Genomic DNA, 21,141 nt, shown 5'->3' with positions numbered 1-21,141 from the left:
GATACATTTATCTAATATGACATCCAAGCAGCTTTCCCGAAGCAACTGCCCGCATCACTAGGAATTAACACACATCCATTTCCTTTGAGATAAGTAAAACATCATCTTACAAAAGAGTAAACATTTTATTATTTGTACACGAACCAGGCTGATCGGAGGACCCATGAGCATCTGGCTAACTCATAAAAGTAGCTTTAAGCGAGGGGAGGGTGTTTGGGGTTGTCGATGGCAACGTCATTTATATGATCTACGGGCTAAGCAGGGAGAGGCCCAGAACGGACGCATCAGGCTGTTAGGAGCAGCGTGAGGAGGGGGGGGGGGCGTCAGAAGTAGGGACTACAGAGCAGCCACAGCCTCTTTCTGAAAGGCAGGGTCTGTGGAGGTCTCCATGGGAAGAGGGGTCTGCAGGACAGGTCTTCCGGGGTGGGGAGGGGTCCCCTGAGAGGGACCTCGAGGGGACGTGTGGTCGGAACAGGATCTGCCCCCCCCCCCCGCCGCCCCCACCGGCACAACCCCAGGGCTCTGGGCACGGAGGGGTCACAGGGGCACCACCTGAAGCGTGGGCAGGGGCCCCCGGGGAGGGGCTATGTACTCCTCTTCCCTGAGCAGCCGCAGCAGGATGTTTTTCTTATTCTTGGGCCAGCTGTAGACGTGAGTGTTCTGAAGCCAGGTGGGCACGTGCTCCTGGGGGAGAGAGAGCAGCACAGGGGTGAAGGCCTTTAGAGAGAAACCCGGATTCCAGATCCCAGGCCCAGTTCCCAAACCTCCATGGCCTCCCTTCATGGGCGCGCCCTCCTGCAGTCTCCCGGGAGTTGTGCTGTTTGGCTTTTGGAAGGGGTTAGCACGTGAGACGCTCCTGGCTTCGGGGGTAAGCTGTAGATCTCATTATGGAAACCACATGTGCGCAGCATTTGCTGTCAGCCTCCCAGGCTACCTGCCCTTTGCGTTTCAACGTGCTTTTCACCACCCTCACATAAAAGGGGTAGGACAGAGGTCACACAGAGTGATGTGAATTCCTTTGTGGCTTCAGAAGTATGCCAAGGCTATGGGCTTAATGTAATTCATTATCCTTTCATTCCAGCCACACAGATCTGGCCTGCAGTAGAAGGAGCCCACCAGATCTGGGATCAGGCCAAAAGCAGAAACTATAAGCCTGGGATCGTGAAGGGGCCGTCCCAGACTGCCCTCACGCAGTGGACATTCTGTGGGGGAGACAGATGATGAATAAGGAAAACACAGAGTGGGTTTGACGGTGATACATACTGTGGGGGAAAATAAGGCAGAGAAAGGGGAGGGAGTCCTGGGCGGGGCTGAAAGGCCCGCTGCTTTAAGTGGAGTGTTTAGGAAAGGTTTCACTGAGAAAATGAGCAAAGACCTACAAGACCGGAGGGGGCCAGCTTTGTGGATGTCTGGGTCCAGGCAGTGCAAAGGCCCTGTGGCGGGGGCATGCCTGGCCTGTTCAAGGAGCAACAGGCCAGTGTGGCCAGAGAAGAGTGAGTGAGTGAGACAGAGGAGGAGAAGAGGTCTGGAAGTAGAGGGGCCTGAGTCAGGGCCTTCTAGGTTTTGCTCTGAGTGGATGGGATCCCTTCGGTGGTTGCAGAATAAGCTCAGAAGCAGCACCTGCGACAGGTCGGGCATCATGCTGGTGTGGATGACACCCAAATGAAAAAGACGCAGCTACTGCCCTGAGGAGTTCACGGCCCAATGATGGAATGTAAATGAAGTAAAGAAACTATTTTCTAGGCAGTGGTGTACCAGAGGGGCAGGAGGTGGGAGCAGTCTACCTGGAGCACAGGCAACCAGGGGGTTGTCTGAAGAAGTTTCATAAGCATTAATAAAACTCAGAGTCGGTCTCCTTTTCATCACCGGGCTCCCGCTAGCCCTTCCACCCCCAACCGCAACCCCCTGGCTCAAGGCACTATAGCTAAGAGAGCTCAAAAGAGGAACGACTTAGTATATTGGCAAGGAGGATGAGAGGTCAGCAGAATCGAGAGACTGGGTGATAGAAGGCTAAGCGAGAGTTGCCTACACAGAAAAGTCAGGGAAGGGCATTGCCAGCAGGGGGAACTGACAGTGCGAAGGCCCAGAAACACGAAAGAAAGAACAGGGCAGGTGTGAGGGCATGCTGGGATAGCCCAGTATGACCAGAGCATAGCGTCCCTGTGCAGATGGTGGGGAGAGAAGACTGAGCAAGTGGGCACAGCCCTCTTCTAAGGGGCCTCATCTGTCACACTGAGAAAAGCGGATACGATCCCGGAGTCCATCGGAATCCACAACACAGTTTCTAAGCTGGAGCGAGACAGATCAGATCTGCATTTTGGGTGTTCCTCTTTCATGGCAGAAGAGAGGGTGGCTAGTACAGGGTCAAAGCAGACAGGGAGACCAGCAAGGAGATCCCACAGTGGGAACAACGGGAGCCTGGGTGAGGGATGGAAATGCACGCTGTCGACCAGGGTGCGAGCTTTGTAACCTGAGGTCGTCTCAGGGCACCTCTGCCTCCTGCCCCATGACGTCTCTGCAGTCCTGACCTTCAGGGATCCTCCCAGGTACAGCTGGGCCTGAGCTCGGGGTGCTGTGGTCTGAGTCTCAAGATAGTCAGGACACCTCTGCCTGCCCCTTGCCAAGCCTGGAACATGGCTTCAGATGGTTTTTGTCCCCATGCCCCAAACTGCTAGCATGTTCTTTCGGTGTAAAAACCCTCATATGAACCACAGCAAAGTTCACTTTGGTAACGCTGTAGATTTAATTCCTGTCATCTACAGATTTGAGAGCTGAACTCTGTGCACCAAAATACCTCTGTGGACAGTCAGCAAAAATTGTCCGTATCTTGACTTTTATGTATGAGAGATAAGAAGTATCAGATGAACCGTCTTTTTTTCTCTCCTGAGTTAAAACACAAACTACCTCTTTGTGTGTAATGGCTGTTTGAACAATTAGGACAGTGATGGCCCAGCAGATAACACCTTAAAACCTTCCTGATTCATGCTGCTGAGCTGAGTGCTACAACTTGTGGATCCTTCTGGTAACACTGTTATCTCTAAGAACTGATACAGAGTTCACAAGCTTTTCCACTGAGAAGCCCAGATAACAAGCACCCCAAAGCTTAAATTGGAAGGTTTTTTGCTTGCTTATTTCTTTGTTTACCTTCTTAGCATTCGGGAAGAGCACGGGGATGAATCTGAAATTCATGCTTCCTTGTTTGATGAACTCGATCTGCATCTGGAACAGAAAGAATTTGAAGGTTTGAGTTCAGGAATGAGGGAGAGTTAATGGCACCCAGGACCCTGCAAGCCCCCATAGCATTTTTATTCTGACTTCTTGAGTGCCACACACTGAGGCTTTTAAGGTGTCCCCATTACACATGCATGCCATTCACTCATTCATGAACCATTTATTGAAGGCCTATTAAAAGTCATACTCTGGACACCTGGGTGGCTCAGTGGGTTAAAGCCTCTGCCTTCGGCTCAGGTCATGATCTCAGGGTCCTGGGATCGAGTCCCACATCGGGTTTTCTGCTCAACAGGGAGCCTGCTTCCTCCTCTCTCTCTCTCTGCCTGCCTCTCTGCCTACTTGTGATCTTTCCTCTGTCAAATAAATAAATAAAATTATTTAAAAAAAAAAAGTCATACTCTGTGCTAGACTTCAGGTTTCACGGATTAGGATACCTTCTAGGGTGTGCTGAGCTGGCTTGTACCGGCTCACAAAAGCCAGTCGTATGTATCCCTTCCTAATTCTGTGTTCGATGACTTTACACTGGTAGCTTGAAATTGGCCAAAATGACAGTATTTATACCACGGAAATGGGGAAATGTGACAAATCAGGATTTCTTTCTTTTTTGGGGGGGGGGTGGAGACTAGTTTATCAGAGCACTGCTGATACGATTCCTATCCTCCCAAAGCCAGCAGATTGGTGAGCAGGAAGAAGGATACACTGCCAACCACAGTACAGTGTGAAAAGTAGAAATAAATTGCTGTGGAAAACCAAAATGGGGGCCATCCATTTCTGCATCAGTGATTTGAAGGACAGTCAGGAGGGAGATATCACTTAGATACTGAAAGACAAGAATTTGGTCAGGGAGAGGAAGCAGGGGTAAGGGGAAGGGCATCCTCAGTAGAGGAAACAGCATGAGCAAATGTCTGGAGGTTGTGAAAGAACGTTGGTGAGGTCGGGACCAGCTAGCAACGCTTCGTGGCTGGGGCACAGGATGGGCTAGGGAGGGAGTGGGAGATGAGGCCGGGGGTCCGCTGTGAGGAGATCTGTCAGCCACACTGGAGGTCCCCCACACAGTTCCAGTTTGCCCTGACACTGTCGTGGCCCCCAAAGACTTAGCTGCCAAGAACTCTGATCAAACCCAGAATTTTCAAGCTGAGGGGAGCTAGCGTCTTCCCAATGCTGTGACCAGCACAAAGCTCTCAGTCATCCGATGACAAGGAGATGAGGAATTATGTGTTCCCAAGTATTTCATCTTCCAATTGATTTTTATCACCGAGAAGTCTTCATTGTACAGGGGAATAAAAACAGGACAGAGAAGAAAGTGACGGTGGTGACAGCTGGTTATTGAAGTCACCATAGAAACCCCCTCATAAACACACACGCACACACACTCGCGCACGCACACACACACGAATGCACCACAGTTTTGTTTTTTTTTTTTCCTCTCAGAACCACTGTCTTTTACAACTGAGAGGACCAAACTGTTTTAAAATGATCTGTGTCCTGTGTGACGTGAACACGCCAATCACTAGGACAAACATGTGAAAGGAAGGGCACAGGGTTGAAGTCTGTGAAGTCTCAGACTTCCCTCCGGTTCCCAGAATCCGTAAAGTTTTGCTCGTCCACTAGGCCGCACCGGATGCTGATTTTCTCTCCTATTTCCAGACACTGGCTTTTTGTGGAGTCGTTGGCCCTATGATGCAGTTACTCATGGCGACTTCTTCATTCCCTCCATCCTAGAGGCTTCTGCTGCCTGGAAGGGACCTGGAGTTCTTCTTATCTGGCCTCTTATCCGGTGATAAGGAAGGGCCAGAGACACTGTTGTCCCCAGAAAACTGAGTTGGGAGACAATCTGGCTGCCGGCAGGGCACCGTCAGACAAGCTCTGGGGCTGAGCTGCTTCACTGCCTGGCACTGCCGCACACCGGCACAGCGTGACGGGTTTCCTCAGGAACCGGCAGGGACCTGGAGCCCTTCCCACACACCAGCTGTCAGCTCCCAGGACTGGCAGGTTCCTAGAGATGCAGACAGGACATCCAGTGCTTTGGGCCACGCAGACACGCAGCAGCCAGCCAAGGGACGGCGGCCCCCGCAGCCAGCCGTGACCCCGTGCTGGGCCTGTCCGTGGGCCATCAGACCGGCAGAAGATGGAACGGGGGGACGCTTAGCTCCTGGCTCCTTGGCCTTTACTCTCTGACTTCACCGCCTGCCTTGGCCTTTACTCTGGGTTGGTTCTAACCTCAAATAAGGGGTCGGTACTTGCTAGAAGAGGAGGCAGATGGGGAAGCCCCATCCGCCCACCTGCTCTGCCTTTTTCCTGGGCTCCTGATCCACAGGGCAGACTCGGACTTAAGTCAGCCTCCCCTGACGTCTGCTGCTGGTCTCGTGCCTGCCGGTGTCCTGCCTTGTGCCGCTTACTTATTCTATCCGGGCCACTTCAGCGTCCTGCCCCATAATCCCATCTTGGTCTATGATCCTTTCTGTCCATTCCAGGTGCTTGTGGAATGTTCCAGTTGGAATGGAGCTTACAAGTTCTAGTCCAGCGGCTGTCAAGCCTTTTAAAATCTCAGAATCCTTAGTAAACAAACAAGCCTGAGAAGGGCAAACCAGCTCTAGCTGAGGTGGGATGGGAGACCCAGAGCAGCCCTGACCCCCAGCACCTATGGGCACCCAGTAGGGACTCCACAGAACATTTTGAAAGTCACAAGCCTGGTCCAGCATCCTGGTCAAGCAGAACTGTCTCCACAGCATCTCTGTCATCCTGGAAAGCAGGGAGATCACTAGCTCACAGAACAGCCAATTCCAAAGCTGGGTGATATTTTCCGTCAGAATGTTCTATCAGATGCTAAGCAAGCCTAACTTCCTGCAAATTTCTCCCACTGGCTTTAGTTGGGCCAGGCCCCATAGTTCGGGTATGGCGGCGGACTGTTGCTCATCGATCATGAGCTCAGAATAATCCCTTCCCTTGACCTGAGCATGGAGATGTCCCATACACGTCACAGACATGATCCCATCACATCTTCACAACCACCCTATAAGTAGCAGTGACCCACTGCATGATTAGGGACATGGAGGCACAGAGAGGTTTAGGCGGTTGGTCCCACAACTATACAGGAAGAAGCGAAATTTGAACCAAGTCCCTCTGACACAGCACCGTGCGTCCTTTCCACTCCGCTATTCTGCATCTCTGATGTACCAGGGGACAGAACAGGACAGATGCAGGAGCCCCCCTCTCCTCACAGCCCTGGCCCAGGCCCTTCTTGGGACCGCCCACCTGTTGGTGAACAACCAAGCCAGCAGAGCCCCGCTTTCCAGGGTCATCTAACCGGAAGTGAGGGATCACCGATGACTGTCCCCTTGCTACGGACGGGAATGGAGTCCCAAAGATGTGGCCGTTGGCCCACAGTCCCAAAGGCAGCCGGAGCCAGAGGCGACATCCCCTGTCCTGCCCGGGGTTCCTCACCCCGTCACTGCGCCACCTTCCAGTTGGTCCCCAGCGGAGGACAGGCCTTCCCAGAAGGGCGCGCCCCTCTCTGGGGGGTGGCGGGGTGCGGCGCTCCCCTCGCCACTCACCATGCGATGAATGTACTTAGTATGTAAGCCGTGCTCGTCCTCGTCCAGCTGCGACTCGGCACCTTCCACATCCTGTTTGTATTTGGGGCTGATTGCTACAATTATCATCACTGTCTTCTGTTAATGAGAGAGAAAGCATGTTTATGGAAGTGTCAAGGGTGGTCCGTTCGGGGAAGGGAGGTTCGGGGAAGGCAGGCTGGCAAGCGGCCAGCACGGCCCCAAGCCTCCCCACAGGCCCCCGCCCCGAGGGCCTGGCTCGCTGGTCCTCTGCGGAGAGCGCAGGCGGCGGCCCCCACTCGGCCGGGCTCCTGGGTCCCCACCTCCCCGCTGTCTCCCTCCCGGCTCCCTTCAAACGCCAGCAAACGGCTCTGCGGGGCGCGCTCCTAAAGGGAGGCGGCCTGGCCCACCATTTTGCACCGGCGACGCTGCTAAACGGACGGAAGCCTGGCCCGCCCCGCGTGGCCGCCCGGGAGGAGAAGCCCCCTCCCTCCGGCGGCGGCCGGGAGAAGCTGCGGATCCGCACTCCCGAGCGCCCTGCCCGCCGCGAGCGCGTCTCAGCGCAGGCGGGAGGAGCGGCCCCTTCCGCACAAAGCCCACGTCAGGCTGCAGACAAAAGGAAAAGCCGCAGAACCCCAGCCTGCTGCGACTCTGTCCCCCCACCGCTCCCTCCAAAGGAAGCGGCCGAAGCAGCCGACACGGACACGCTGGCAGCGATCAATTTCTATCTTGTTAAAGCACAAAGTGTCCCAGTGGTCAGTATAGATTCTGTCAGTGGAAAACAAATCACAGGGCGGCGAGTGGGCGCCTGGGTGGGGGGCTGCGCGGCAGGGGCAGCCTCCCCCTCCTTCCCCCGATGGAAGCTCTGGAGCCCCATCGGGCAGAACCCTTGGGGTGGCCTCGGATTAAATTGAATTCTGTCGCTCCCTCCCTACTCCCTGCCTTCATTTCCTCTTTTCCTATTATGGTGTAAAAAAACACAAAAACACAAAAAACTGTTTGCTCTGATTGTTATCAACCACCTGTGTCTGGTTTGACCGTTATTTCCTGCCTGTGCATGTCCACGAGGGTGACCCCATCCTTCCTTTCCAGGTCTCTGCACCGCTGCCAACAAGCGAGGCTTTGTTGGGGGCTCTCGCAGCTCTGGACTTGGAAGGTTTGCCAGGGCTTCTTTCATAAAATAACTCCACAGGCGAATTGTCTTTTTCTACCAGAAAACGAGCTCAGAATTTGGGACTGTACTTACATCTCTAAGGTAGCGTTCCATCCACTTAATGATATCAATGCCTCGGATTCTATCCTCAAATATGTCAATCTAAGAGAAAAAGATGTGGGAGGTGGTTCTTAATGAGAAGCTTTCTGTAGATGTAGAGGGAGAGAAAACACAAGAGACTGTATGCATTTAAGACTGGAAAAATTACGATTGCTTTTTGCAGGGAGGAACATGTAAGTCCAAAAAACAAGATACAATTTTCTTAAAGTGTTCCCTATTTCAACATGAGTAGGCATTCAAGTATTTAATATCCATAATTAGGATATAGTGGTACACATCAAAATCTATCTTTGGCTACACAATAATTATGTTTTAAAAATCTGAGAGACATAGTAGACCAAGTTGGATATAAGCCAGCTCGCTCTCTCTCTCTCTATATATATATATGTAATTTGAAAGGCTAACATGAAATCATCCTGGAACATTTTAATGAATGTGTGGTATACAAGTACTAAGATACAATTGTGGTGCTTTTGTTGCATTAGCCAGGTCATTATTATGGTATTATGTCCAGTTTCGATCTATGCGTTTAAAAAGGATTGGATGAAACTTGGAGCAAATCCAAGGAACAGTCACAAAAACAATTACTGAGATGGTGAGAAAAGGTTTATGATGAAAGTCAAGAAGCAGATCTCTTGGGCCTTGAAAAGACTGATATTAAATATCAAGTCTTCGAAGGAATATTTGAAGGGGAGAAAAACCAGTTATTTTCTATTTTTCAGAAGACCAAATAAGGCAGTCTTTCTGTTGCTCCCGCCTGTCCTGCAGCCAGAAAGTAATGTACGCGTGTACAAGGTGCTCCTGCTTACAAGACGGATTATACACCAGAGTGGGTGACTCAGGGATGGTGTTCTCGAGGAGGTGTTATTTGATTTAGCCACTGCTCTCAGATCAGTTGTCCTAAATGTCACTCCGCCATTTAAGACGTATCAAGTCCTAGCCATTCAGCAAGCTCTCCAGGCCATCTGTGACCCAGCCTTACCTCTTTTCCTCACGTGCCCTGTCTACTTTACTCCCCGGCACCCTGAAAGCATAGCACAGGCCTCCCTGCTCTCTTCTCCCACACGCTGACTTTGTCTTTGCCTCACCTGCTTCTGTCCCATTGTGACCAGTGGTGCTGGACAGTAAACACATTATTATAACATCCTTTCATTTATTATATGTGTCACTTACATCTGCCTTATCTCTTCAGCCTGGCTCTACTCTTCCTGTGGAACGAGAAAGTGCCTCGAGTACACCAAACTGTCAGACACAAGTTCAGAATATGTGTCTTTATTGATGGAACACCCAAAATGGAATGGCTTTCTTTTTGGGCTGGATGATTCCTGCTTTAAAATGTCAGATGGCCAATGACCACATGAGGTAATCTTGAGAAAGCCTGTGTGGCTTTCGGTGACTGGATTGGTAACCCAATTCTATCATATGAGACAGAAGCAATATAATGTCGGGGTTGAGAAGAAACAGACAGCTGGGCTCTACTCTTGGTTCTACTCTTGGCTTCTGTGCTTCCTACTCGTATAATTTTAAAAACATCACTGAAACTCTCTAAGTCTTATTATCTTTATTTGTAGTATGTGGTTAATAAGCCTACTTCCCAGGACGGTTGTAAGGACTGAAATAGCTGGACATGGAAAAGGTATATCATAATGCCAGGCTTGAAGTAGATACTCAATAAATGGTTATTTTAATTGTTACCCTAGGACCCTAAATTATTCCTTGCTACTGAGGTGGGCTTTCTGGGAGGCACAATGTGCTGGATTGTTTCCCCAGATCTCCGCCAAAGTCCACAGCTTCTGTCAGGCCAACTTCTCCACACAGCTACTGTTATAGGCCGAATTGTGTCCCTCCCCCCCACAAATTCATTATTTGAAGTCTTAACCCCTAGTGCCTCAACCTGACTGTATTTGGAGATACACTTAGGGGATCTTGATGTACCAATACAGCAACTTAGCTGTCCAGGGTGGGACTCTGTGATTCTACTAGAAGGCTTCCTGGTGATCAGACTCAAGGATAGACTTAAATTCTAAGTAGCGTCTGATTGGTAAGGCCCTAAAAACCTGTCCTCTTTTCCAAGGGCAATCAGTATGCTTATTTGGAAACATCCAAAAGTAAGATCTTTTCTGAGATATTGGCCTTATGACCTGTAATTTGATTTTATGTCCTGGTTTCCACAGTGCTTTCTTATTCCAGAAATGAGAAATTGAAATGTTGGTTCCCATACAGTCACTAAGTCGGAATATATAAATTGTATGCATCTTAAACTTGCGGACACTTCCATTAAAAAAAAATTGACAGAATAAAGAAAAAACTCAGTAAAAACTGTTAAATCATGCTAAGCAATCATTAAAATGGATGTTTAGTTACTAAGTAGTTCCTTTTAAGCCTTCAACATTGCTCTTCATAGATATTTTCCTTGATTTCTCACCACTCTCTAGAATTCACTGTCACTAAATACCTTCCTTCTGGGAAGGAAAAGACGAGATCTCAGTGTTTGAGGAAAGCCAGCCCTTTGAGTGGCCTCCTGTGGTATTTTATTTATCCTACGGAAGAACGTACATGACGTACATGACGTGAGGCTGTGCTGTTGGAAGGCACTGCAGGGAAACTTGGGGAGCGTGCACTTCCTGAGATTCCTTGGGCCAAGATCACAGTGCAGGGCAGGGCTGGGTCGTCTGCCTCCCCTAGAACTGGACAAGACCAGCTGAGAACCTGGCCGTGGATTCCTCGCCCAGGAGCAGGACGGCCGCATCAGGGTGTGGAAGGCAGCTGGGCACGGTGGGCCTCGTGCTTCAGGCCTCACAGCCCAGTGCCCAGCACTAGGACCTGGTGCAACAAGCAGGGGGCCCGGGGAAGCCTGCAGCCCCCTGCACCACAGGAATCCCAGCCGAAGCAGGCATGCTTGGTGGAAAACGGCCAAGTCCAAAGTGTGGCCGGCTCCGGTGTTTCCTTCAGGCCAGGGGCCAAGCTGCATTTGCGATCAGCATGAACGCACGCCATTCTGGCTGTTCTGAGGGACTCGGGGTCGCTCAAAAAGCATGCAAGAAAGAAGTGCCAGAGTCTCTGGATAGCTGAAAATCTAGGAAATAATTACCTACGTCCATAAGCATTTAGTTCACAATCCCGTAACTCAAATAATACAGTTTAAAACCTCAACAGTTATACGTATGGCTTTTCTCTTTTTTCTTCCCATTGTACTCACTTTAGCTGTTCAGCCTTCTCTGGGGATGAGATACTTACTGCAGTTTGGAAGCCATTTACCAAGAGGAAGTTCACAAATTTCACCACCTCCATGGCTGTGTCCATAGAATAGGTGATAAAGACTTTCCCTAAGAGAGATTTTTCACATTTATTAGAAACTAGTCGGATTATTCTATCCTGAGTGCTTGTAAATTGTGTGCAACGTCTTTTTGTCTTTCTAGAATAATAAAGTGAAACTTTGGGATGGGGGTGGTCTGAGGGCTCACGCCTGCAGCTGTGTGAATTGCTGTCCTCAGGAGAGGCCAAGAGGCCGGGGGTCTGAAAAAGGGGGCGCAGACTGCCCCGTGTGCAGGGAAAGAGGAACGCCGGCAGCCTCAGACAAACCAAGGAGGCTGCTGGAAAACCACGTGATGCATTAATACAATCCATCAGCCGGAACCCGCAGGTCCTTGAGATGAGGCCACCTCCCGGTTTCTTAGAGACACTTGGCACTGTGCCTAAGGAATACTCTCACAGCAGGCCAAGAAGCCGAACCTTGCTAAGGGGCCACCCAGCAGTGTCCTCTTTTGATCTCACGATGCTCTCTGCTGCCCTGAACTCTTGCTTGACAAGAGCAGTTAGGGGAGAGGGAGGAAGTGGTTCCTTATGCCCTCCTGCCCCTTATAAGAGGGAGAAAGGCCAGGCTATTGGGGTACACGGAAGCAGAAATGTTAGTAGGACCATCAGCGGCTTGAAGGACCGAGATGCCACCTCGGGGCACCCAATGTCACTGACCCCCTTCCTCCTCCCTAGGTCAGCCTGGAGCCACAGAGGGCACTGTGCCCACGAGCCTGACCCAGTCAGGATGCAAACCACTGTTTTCTCAGGCTAAAATCTTGTGGGAAATTATCTGGCTAGCACGGTGATGGGAGAGATGAATAATCTCTGAGTGTTGGCTTTTAGTCTGCAATGGATAGGCTCGATCTCAGGAAGTCCCTGGGCAGAGCGTGGAGAGGAAAGGAAGGCTAGAGAGAAAATGTAAATGTGTATGTATTCATCTGTGCTTGGGCTCTGGTGCTTTGGAACAGATCTCTCAAACAGAAGTGTGGACAGCGGTCATATTGACTCATTTAAGCAGCCCTGTTGATAGCACTCAACCTATCCTTAACACCCAATACGCAACCAACTCCTACGTAAGAATTTTAGGACTCCTTTACAGACGATAGTAAGATAAATAATGATCTATAGACTGACATCAGGGTGCTGACCGATGCAGCATCCATTCTCCAGAAATACTCCGAATTAAAATGTGTGAGATCTTGGGATGCCTGGATGGCTCAGTGGGTTAAAGCCTCTCTGCCTTCAGCTCGGGCCATGGACTCAGGGTCCTGGGATTGAGCCCCACGTCGGGCTCTCCGCTCAGCAGAGAGCCTGCTTCCCTCCCTCTCTCTGCCTGCCTCTCTGCCTACTTGTGATCTCTGTCAGATAAATAAATAAAATATTTTTAAAAAATAAATAAAATGTGTGAGATCTTTAAGAAGATTAAATAAACAACAGTGATAAACAACAGTGGATCCTTGCCACAGAAATCTTTAGGAGTCCTAAATGACTAGAGCACAGATTCTCCAGATGGGAGTTAGCAAACGCAAAAGGCTTGATTTCCAGGTTTGTTTCAAAGAGGAACCCAGATTTGCAAAAGGCTTCTTAGAATTACCTGAGCTTCTCTAGCAAGCACAACAGAATATAACAATTTCACAAGTAGTGGCTGTTTTCGTAAGATTCCTGGAACTTACTGTCCTGACTGACCTTAATATGAGAACATTTTGGTGACAGTTCAACATTTCTGGTTCTGGCTGCAAAATATGGAAAAAGAATCATCACCTGACACTTAGTCGAATGTTTCTTTAAATAAAAGGCTTAGTTTGCATTTGGTTGTAAAGCAGTATGGAGAATGTGAGACCGCTTTTTCCAAACAAGATTGCTCATTCCTACAGGAAATGACCTCGTTCTTGATGGCTGCTGCTAATTTATGGCGAAACGCTAGGTCCCCGGCCAATACCACATGGGCATCCAATCAATTTACCCAGGGGCAGGTCCACTCAAGGACATCATTTAGAAGAGAGAAGCATTCGGGTTACTTGTCATTGGAGTATATGTTTAAGAAAATCTCGTGGTAAGCATTTTGTGAGTATTGCTGGTGGTCTCAGGGTCACGAAAAACATTCCTACAAAATGCTGGTTACTCTTTTTAGCCAAGAGTAAAGAAGTAAAATTTATTTCACTGTGTATATGAGAAATACCCAAGATTATGGGTGAATAATCCTCAAGTATTCTGAAAGTATAAGACCTGGCAAAAAGAAGAAAAAAAACAACACTGCAAACAACTTACGTAACTCTTCTGGCAAATTGCTTGTTTTCAGAGTCCCTCTGGCTGGAAGGTTACTAAGGGGTCTAGGGACAGCAGCTGGGGACGGAGCCTGGGGACCCGGTGGTCTCAGTTCTGCAGGACACTCCAAGGACTCCTCAGGAACTCCGGCTCGATAGGGTGGCTGGTTATACAGTTGGTCCCTGGAAAAGAATACGTTTATAATAAAATTTTCGTTTTTTACAACGGCCAACCCGGAGGGACAGAAAGTCTTTGAGACGCCAGTGAGCTAGCTCTCTCCTGTGCCTCCGTTTCTTTCCTAAGCAAGGGTTGCTTCATTGAATTTGAGTCAATAAGTGATTGGCGGGCAGCCGAGTGGAAGGACCCGTGTGAGGGTTTGAAAGAGGGAGCTTAATTCAATTTCTCCATTCAAGGACTGTCTAATTGGGAAGATAAGTGGTATGTACAAGGCAGACATGGTCACCAATAAAAGAAAGTAGTATAATGGGTGATATACAAGTTTGGTGTTATAGGCTTTCAGATAAAAAGGACTCTTAACTCATGATAGGTAACATTTAATCGTGTATCAGAAGGTAGGAAAGGCCTTGGAGGCTTCAAGTTTTTATGTTGTTGCTAATATATAGATGAGAAATCTGATTTTGAAGACCCCTTAGAGAGGTTTCTACCACATCATTATATGGCGTCTTCATTATTTTTTTGGTTGACAGGTGCACTTGTGGGAGATCTGGAAAGCCGAAGGAAATGGAAGCCGTGCTTCAGCCACTTCTGCAGGTTCTGTTGCAAAGTGCTGCCGTGAGATGCCAAGCTCGTCAGGAGGCATCCCCGTGTCCTATTACCAGCCTCCCTTGTCAAGTTAAGGGTGTAGGCATCCATTTTGGGTCAGTGCAGATCCAGCAGGAACAGAATGGATCCAGTCGTTGCAAGTGGCTGTGGCTTCCTGATTCTGGATTGTACTATGGCAGCGTGGCCTCCAACAGAGAGTTCTCTGGTGACTTTCTCATCTTCTGCCTCTCTCCCTGGGACGGAGGAAGCAGCTTCTTCGGCGTCCTGTTCTGTGGTGCTACTCTGGGATCTTTCTTGGAACCCTGGCCTAAAACTTGCTCCTCCAATGGCCAACAATTCTAGAAGCACCCACTCCCCTGTGTTAAGTCCCTTCTGCTACAAATAACTAGAGTTGCTCCTGGGTTTCTGACAGGGGGACTAAAACTGTGTCTGTAATGTTTTATTTCCTTAAAAAAAAAAAAAAAAAAAAAAAAAAAACCTCTGAAGGATGTGTGGCTCTTTGTTAACATTTTTTTAAAAATCTAGGGAGTGGGAACGTGGATGTTTGTTATTTGTTGTAGGTTTGAGATGGTTTTCTAGTCTAAATTTTCAAAACTGCTTTGATTTCAAAATTGATGTGTATCTGCCCAGTTTTTATAGATTATTGCATACACTTACATTTTTACCCTAAAGAGTAATAAAAATTTTTGAAAGTCTTATGCAACGGGATTTAAAATAAAATTACACAGAATCTCAAGTGTACTATATTTCTGAAGTGTGAATGTTTGAGGAAATTATTTTTATTTTAGATTTTTACTAATACATAGAAAAAAAATCCTTATAAAATATGCCCTCATCTAACGGGGACCCAGTTCCACATCCTTTTTGCATTAAATTCCTTTATACTGAAAGTTGCTTGGTTGTAATAGAAGGCAATTGCTCATTAGATTAAAAAATGTTAAAGCTTTGGTAATGTTAAAAAACTTCCCTGTAAAAACAATATCATGGATATTAATGACAGACTAAAGTTTCTATGTCAAGGTTCGCTTTCAAACTTATCACTGAGGACTAGCTTCTTTATCAAAATTTATTTTTCATTATCCTAAAATGATAAAATAAATCCAAGGAGAACACAGCAGGCTTAAATTGATGTTATAAAAGCAATTCCTCTGTACTAACTTCTCAGTTCTTCTGTAAATCTAAAAATATTTTGAAGTAAATGTTTATTTAAAAAATTACTATTGCCTCCCCTATCCAATGCCAGTGGACATGTTTCATAAGGATGCTTAAGTTGTGTTTGTTTTCTTGGACTTGTAGATATTTCTTATGCAAGAGTACTTTTCTGGTTGTAAAATCAGATTGTCTTGATTTCGTTATTTAAACTCTGTGCCATTTTTTAAAGTTTATTTATGTATTTCATTAAACTCCACACCCAACTTGGGGCTTGAAGTCACAACCCTAAAATCAAGAGTCACATGATTCTCTGATGGAGCCAGCCAGGTACCCCAAACTCTGCGTAATTTTATTCTTAAAAAATAAGGGCTCCGTCAGGAAAGAAAATCTGAAAATGTATGGGCTTTTTAGGAGGGGGGAAAGCAGGCGTGTGCCTTATCTGCCATTGTAAATAGAATGGGCTTCTCTTCTTTTAATAAACTTTCTGAGCTAATTACCCACTTCCGCATTTCTGAAAAATCTGCTTTAAAAGGATCTTTGTATCTCTCTTTGTATCTCATTCTAGTCTCAAAACAGAATATAATTTTACTTTGAGTGGTATATAAAAATTCTGCTTGAGCAAGAACAAACCTTTCATCTACTCTTCAATTTTTTTCTTAAATTAGTAAGTTCCATTTCCAGAAGTTCTTCCTCTGTATTTTAGATCGGTAAATTAAGAGAAGAGGAAAATGTGAAGAAAAGTCAAAGGAGAACAATGAGGGGGAGACATGACTGAAGGTTAGACAGCTGGTCTGGTCAAGCAAAACCAGAAATGGTTTTCTGAAAGAAGTATTGGAAAGACCTAATAATGGCGCTCCATATGTGTGGGTGCTTATATTACAAAAGAAAACAACAGGCTTTTTAAAACTGCTACTGAGAGCTAACCGAATTTAAAATTTCAAAGTTAAGACATGGATTTAAACAGGCGTAGAAACTAGGGATATAAGCAAGAATTTCCTAATGGCGGAAGTCAGTCCCAGTAAAAATAAAAATCTATTTCTGAGCTAAAAGACCAGGTGACTTGAGAGTAAAAGGAGGGGGTGTCACTTGGCATCTTAAGGGCCTTTCCTTCAAGAGAATTCTGACAAGTCACCAGTGGCTTGAATGTGTCTGGTGGAGAGATTCCTGACCACCAGCCGCCGTTTCCTCCTGACTCCAAGAGTCTGTTCCTCTGTGGGCCTCGGTCACTAGCCTGGGTGGCACACCAATGGAGAGTTTTGATACATCTTGGTCCCATTGGCACCATTCTAAATCGTCACTAAAAAATGTCTGAAAGTTGGCCCTGTCATAGTGATACCTCGGGAGCCCCGGGGAGGAGTGGTTTCTTTGTGCGGGCCTCTGGTCTTGGTCCCAAGGGCTGGGGTAGTTCAGGACGACCTTCTGCACAGGCCTCGGGCCCCTCACACTGGCTCCAGGGATGGGCTGGACCATTTGGTGGTAGGCTGCTCGGGGGTGGTCGTGGCCACCTGTAGGGGAAGACAGCAAAGTGAACAGGGCAGAATGACTCTAGCACCTTTGTGGGAAAGCAGAAGCTCAGGGCCAATTTTTTTCTCCATATCGTGGGTTCCAGATATCAATTACCACCTCCGTAATGCTTGCCATATTTCTGTACTATTATTTACTCGATCGTTTTCATGAAATTGAGTCATTTTTTTTTCCCTAAATAAAAACATCTGTGAAATCACGAGTTCGGTGTTCTAATTGGAAAGCGCAGAGCTCCACACAGGCCTCTATTTTAATAAGATACTAAGGATAATCCAACCACGAGAAACTCACACCAGCATTCCGGCCATAATTTTCCAAGTTTCTAGAACCCAAGGCTAGGAGAAATTACCTCCATGATAGATACAGAATCGATACTCTCTTTTTTCCTTCCCCCAAGGGGACACCACACACACACACACTCTAACACACATATGCCATTCCCTTAGGAAGAAGTAAATGAATGAGGAAAACTTGGCTCGTACCTCTGGGAAGCAGCTAACCGGTTGGCAACACCTCCCAACTTCCTTGGTTTTGTTCTTGTTAAAGCCTACATGCGCTAGGGGCCGAGGCACTTACGAAAGGGCCAGCCCGGGAGCAGAGTGAGGACAGGTGGCGACTTGTGTACATCTGTAATCTAAGAGAAAGTGGGTCCCAGCCAGGCCCAGAAGCAGAAGGGTCCCCAGGGAAGAGGGGCAGCCTGCCTGACCAGGTGAAAGACGAGAATTGAAGGCCAGAGGAGGGAGGTAGGGAAAACCAGGCAGGGTGAGAGAGGAAGCCCGCGAGGGACCTGCCCAGGCCCCAAGGGGTTCAAGGAGGACATCTAAGCAGTGAGTGTGGGGATGCGCCTTAGGGATGGGTCTAGCCTACGGAGGGGTTGGAGAGAACCGAGTGGATAACCATGCAACATAGGCCACGAGTACCTCCTTGTGATCCATGCACCACCGCCTCTGCCCAAGAAGGATGATCCAGGAGGCAGAGCTGGTCACAAGAAGAAGGAACCTTGTTTTTCAAAACACTGATTGGCCTTTATTCTTTTTCTGATGATAATAATAATGCTGTTTGCTTGCCGTGAAGGTAGGATACATGCAGGAAGGTAAAGCGAAATAAAACTAGCAAGTAAGCAAGCAAGCCACAGACAGGGTAGGTCAGAACCAGAACGCAGGGCGGTGGGGGGCTGGTGAGAATGTGGCTGGGAATTTTGTTCTTGGTTTGGCAGTCAGCAGCCATGGACATTTTCAAGGGAACGTTCAGGGGAACGATAGCCTCAAGTATAGACAGAAAACAAATAATGTGCATGTTCACTGTCTCCAGGTCTCCACTGTCTGACTCAGGCAACTTGGCTGGGTGACCATGGAAATGTGGCCAAGCCAGTCTCTCAAGCATGGTCAGGTTCCCTGGGTTCAATCTATTGTCTGCTTTGACACAGGACACCAGCCAGGTCCTTCCTGTCCCCTCTCCAACACAGGCTGTCTCCTGGCCCAGCCTTTTGATGTTGGGGGGCTTAAGGAAGGGGAGGCGGGATGGAGAGATATTCCTGGATCCATCTTGAGTCCCTGGCTGATAAAGGAGACCAGGACTTGGAGAGCATGCCTACGAGTGGGGACATGGGACTGCATAAGATATCCCCAAAGACTGCTCTTACAGTCATTCTGGGGCAGGTCAAACATATTCCAAGGGGTCCGATGGCCAGGTGGAAATTCAGGGCAACAGAGCAGTTGCTACTGCTGTTTCTTTTCCCTAGAAAAGGGGAGAGTGTCACGGCCATTAGGTCCCCAGGCAGGGGCCAGCCCTGCTTTTAGATGAGTCTTGTGTGAGTGGACCATTTATAAAACCAGCTACAGCTACACACCTCCGGAGATCTCCCCTTGCACTTAAAATCCTCCCTGCATGACTGCATCTCTGCCCTTGACCTTAGCCCTTCGTATGCTCTCCCAAGCTCACCAAGCCCCAGCTATCCTGGTCATCTTTCTTCTAGAACACCCCAAGCTTGTCTCTACCTCCGGGACCATGAGATGGCTGTCCTCTCTGCCTAGTGTGCTCTCACACTCTATCTTTACAGACCAACTTCTTGTCGTTCTGGGCTTATCATGTTTGAGTAAGCATGACTCTTACTTATCAACTTTTCGTCTGTCTTCCCTACCGGCAACTAAGGTCTGTGAAAGCAGAGACTGTGTCCGTTGGCTGCCATGTCTCCAAGCACAGAGCCTGCACACAGGGGTGCTTAACACATGAACAAATGGAGACTGCATGCTTTCAAAGCCAACCTCCCGCACACAGAGAAAGAGAAGCCACAAGACTGGCCACTTAGCTGCAGCCCACTTGGGTCTTGCCTCCCTGCGCAAGTAGGAAGGAGAAAGACGAGGTAAAAGAGGGGAACCTTTGCCAGTGGCCTTGAAAGTTTTTCATGTTTGCAGCCATTTTTGCTTCCCCGATCCATTAATAAGTGGCTAATAAGGTTTTACTTGCTTTAAAAGGGCTACCAGGCTCTAATGATAGGGTTTGTTTCTTTTCCAGAGAGCGGATGTTAGTGCTCTTAATCAAAAGCCTTTGAGTCAAGGTCATATGATTTCTAACAGATTATTTCCCTGCACAACATGTTTTTGTCTCATAGCAACAAATCGTGTCATTAAAATCACTAAGGCATGTGGGCTAAGGTTTGATTAGCTGTAACTTTCATTTCTGAAACGGTCACCTGCGGTAAAAACTTACAGCGGTCTATGTGAACAGATGAAAAGGATCCACCTTCCCAATTTTAAAAAAAATTGACAACAGAGTCCTTGGTGCCATGCTTTGATTGGTTAAAACAAAGAGATATTGAACTCCAGAGGATCAATCAAAAATAAGCTTTCCCTTTCGTGAGTGAAATTTGGTTGTGTGGAGAATTGGCTCAATAAGAACATTTATCAGGTAAAGGAGTATCTTTTCATTGTTCACGTTTTAATCATTCTGTTCCACGATGTTGACCAAACTTTGCTCGTTTAGTTGGGCTCCTCTATAGAGAATTGTGGCTAACATTTATTCAACCCTCGCCACATGCCAGATACTCTACTAAGTTCCTTATTTGGGATTATAGAGTTCAATTTTCTGTTTTCCTAAAGAAGTTTAACTTAGGATAAAATCCAGTTCCCTACCCTGGTCCTTGCATGCTTCACCTTGTGGCATAGCTCACCTCGCTCCAGCCCTGCTGGCTCGCTTTTGGTGCCTTCACTACACCAAGCTCCTTGCTTCCTTCACTTTCTTCTCCTTCAGATTTCAGCTCAAATGTGTCCTCTTAAAGAGGTCTCCTCTCACCATCCTACTAATATCCGACACCCAGTTTCTTCCTGTAGGGCACTTAGAACTTGTTGTTTCGTTTGCTGATTTCTCCTCCTAGCTGGCTGTTGAGGAGACCGTGAACTCCATGAACACAAGACCACATGTGTTTTATAGCTGTACACCTGGTGCCTAGCACAGGACTGGGGAAACATTTGTTGAATAAATTGATTAACGAATGGATGAGTTCTGTTGCCAAGTCCCATCGAGCTCCCTCCTTTCCTCTCCTGCTCTCTTGTACAAGACCATTAAAGATGGCCTTTCCAAGGCTCGCTGTCACAAAGGCTGTACTCATGATTAGGGATTACTCCTTTCCCCAGGAGGCCGGGAACAGAAAGAACTTCTTTTTATTCATTCAACAAATATTTGTTGAACCTCTATTGCTAGCCACGCAGTGAACACAGATAAATAGGATACAGTTTCTCTGAGTGGCTCAAAATAGAGAAAAATCTGTTTTTTTCTGTGGGTGTCTGTTTTGAAACACAAACCCACACTCGTTAGTATGTGAGAAGGGGAGGTGTGCAAGTCGGCAGCCACCTACTTGGTAGACTTAAGAATTACTGCCCAAAAGTGTCTCCCTTACTGACTTGTCCTCGGTGCCTAAAATTCCATCAAGAGAATTTATTGGGCAGGGGTTGGAGGATAGAAGGCGGTGGATGGTGGGACAGACAAGGGATCTGTAAGCACTGGAACTCAATTCTGAGGCAGGGTTAATCACAGAACAAAGATACAAATCTTGCACACTTATAAATG

The 21,141-nt window shown here is 47.7% G+C and overlaps 1 protein-coding gene across 3 annotated transcripts in view; it reads right to left on the bottom strand.

The window, feature by feature from the left end:
• Nucleotides 1-81: 81 nt before the first annotated feature.
• TRAF3IP2 (TRAF3 interacting protein 2) overlaps nt 82-21,141 on the bottom strand; it is a 41,599-nt gene continuing 20,539 nt past the window's right edge. For 2 of the 3 annotated variants that reach the window (XM_080806920.1, XM_080806919.1), the window contains exons 3-9: nt 16,889-17,057; nt 13,621-13,799; nt 11,293-11,381; nt 8,029-8,097; nt 6,786-6,902; nt 3,145-3,219; nt 82-684 (exon numbers count right to left, since the gene is read on the bottom strand). In XM_080806920.1, the coding sequence (XP_080663046.1) occupies nt 538-684; nt 3,145-3,219; nt 6,786-6,902; nt 8,029-8,097; nt 11,293-11,381; nt 13,621-13,799; nt 16,889-17,057 (845 nt within the window). In that variant the 3' untranslated portion in view covers nt 82-537. Of the gene's footprint in view, nt 685-3,144; nt 3,220-6,785; nt 6,903-7,192; nt 7,665-8,028; nt 8,098-11,292; nt 11,382-13,620; nt 13,800-16,888; nt 17,058-21,141 lie in introns of those variants that run through there. The other variant, XM_080806921.1, reaches the window with a different exon arrangement.

This window comes from Martes martes (assembly GCF_963455335.1).
Source record: "Martes martes genome assembly, chromosome: 6".
NCBI classification, from domain to species: domain Eukaryota; kingdom Metazoa; phylum Chordata; class Mammalia; order Carnivora; family Mustelidae; genus Martes; species Martes martes.
The sequence above is the reverse complement of the archived record's forward strand: the minus strand, read 5'-3'. Positions and strand labels throughout refer to the sequence as shown.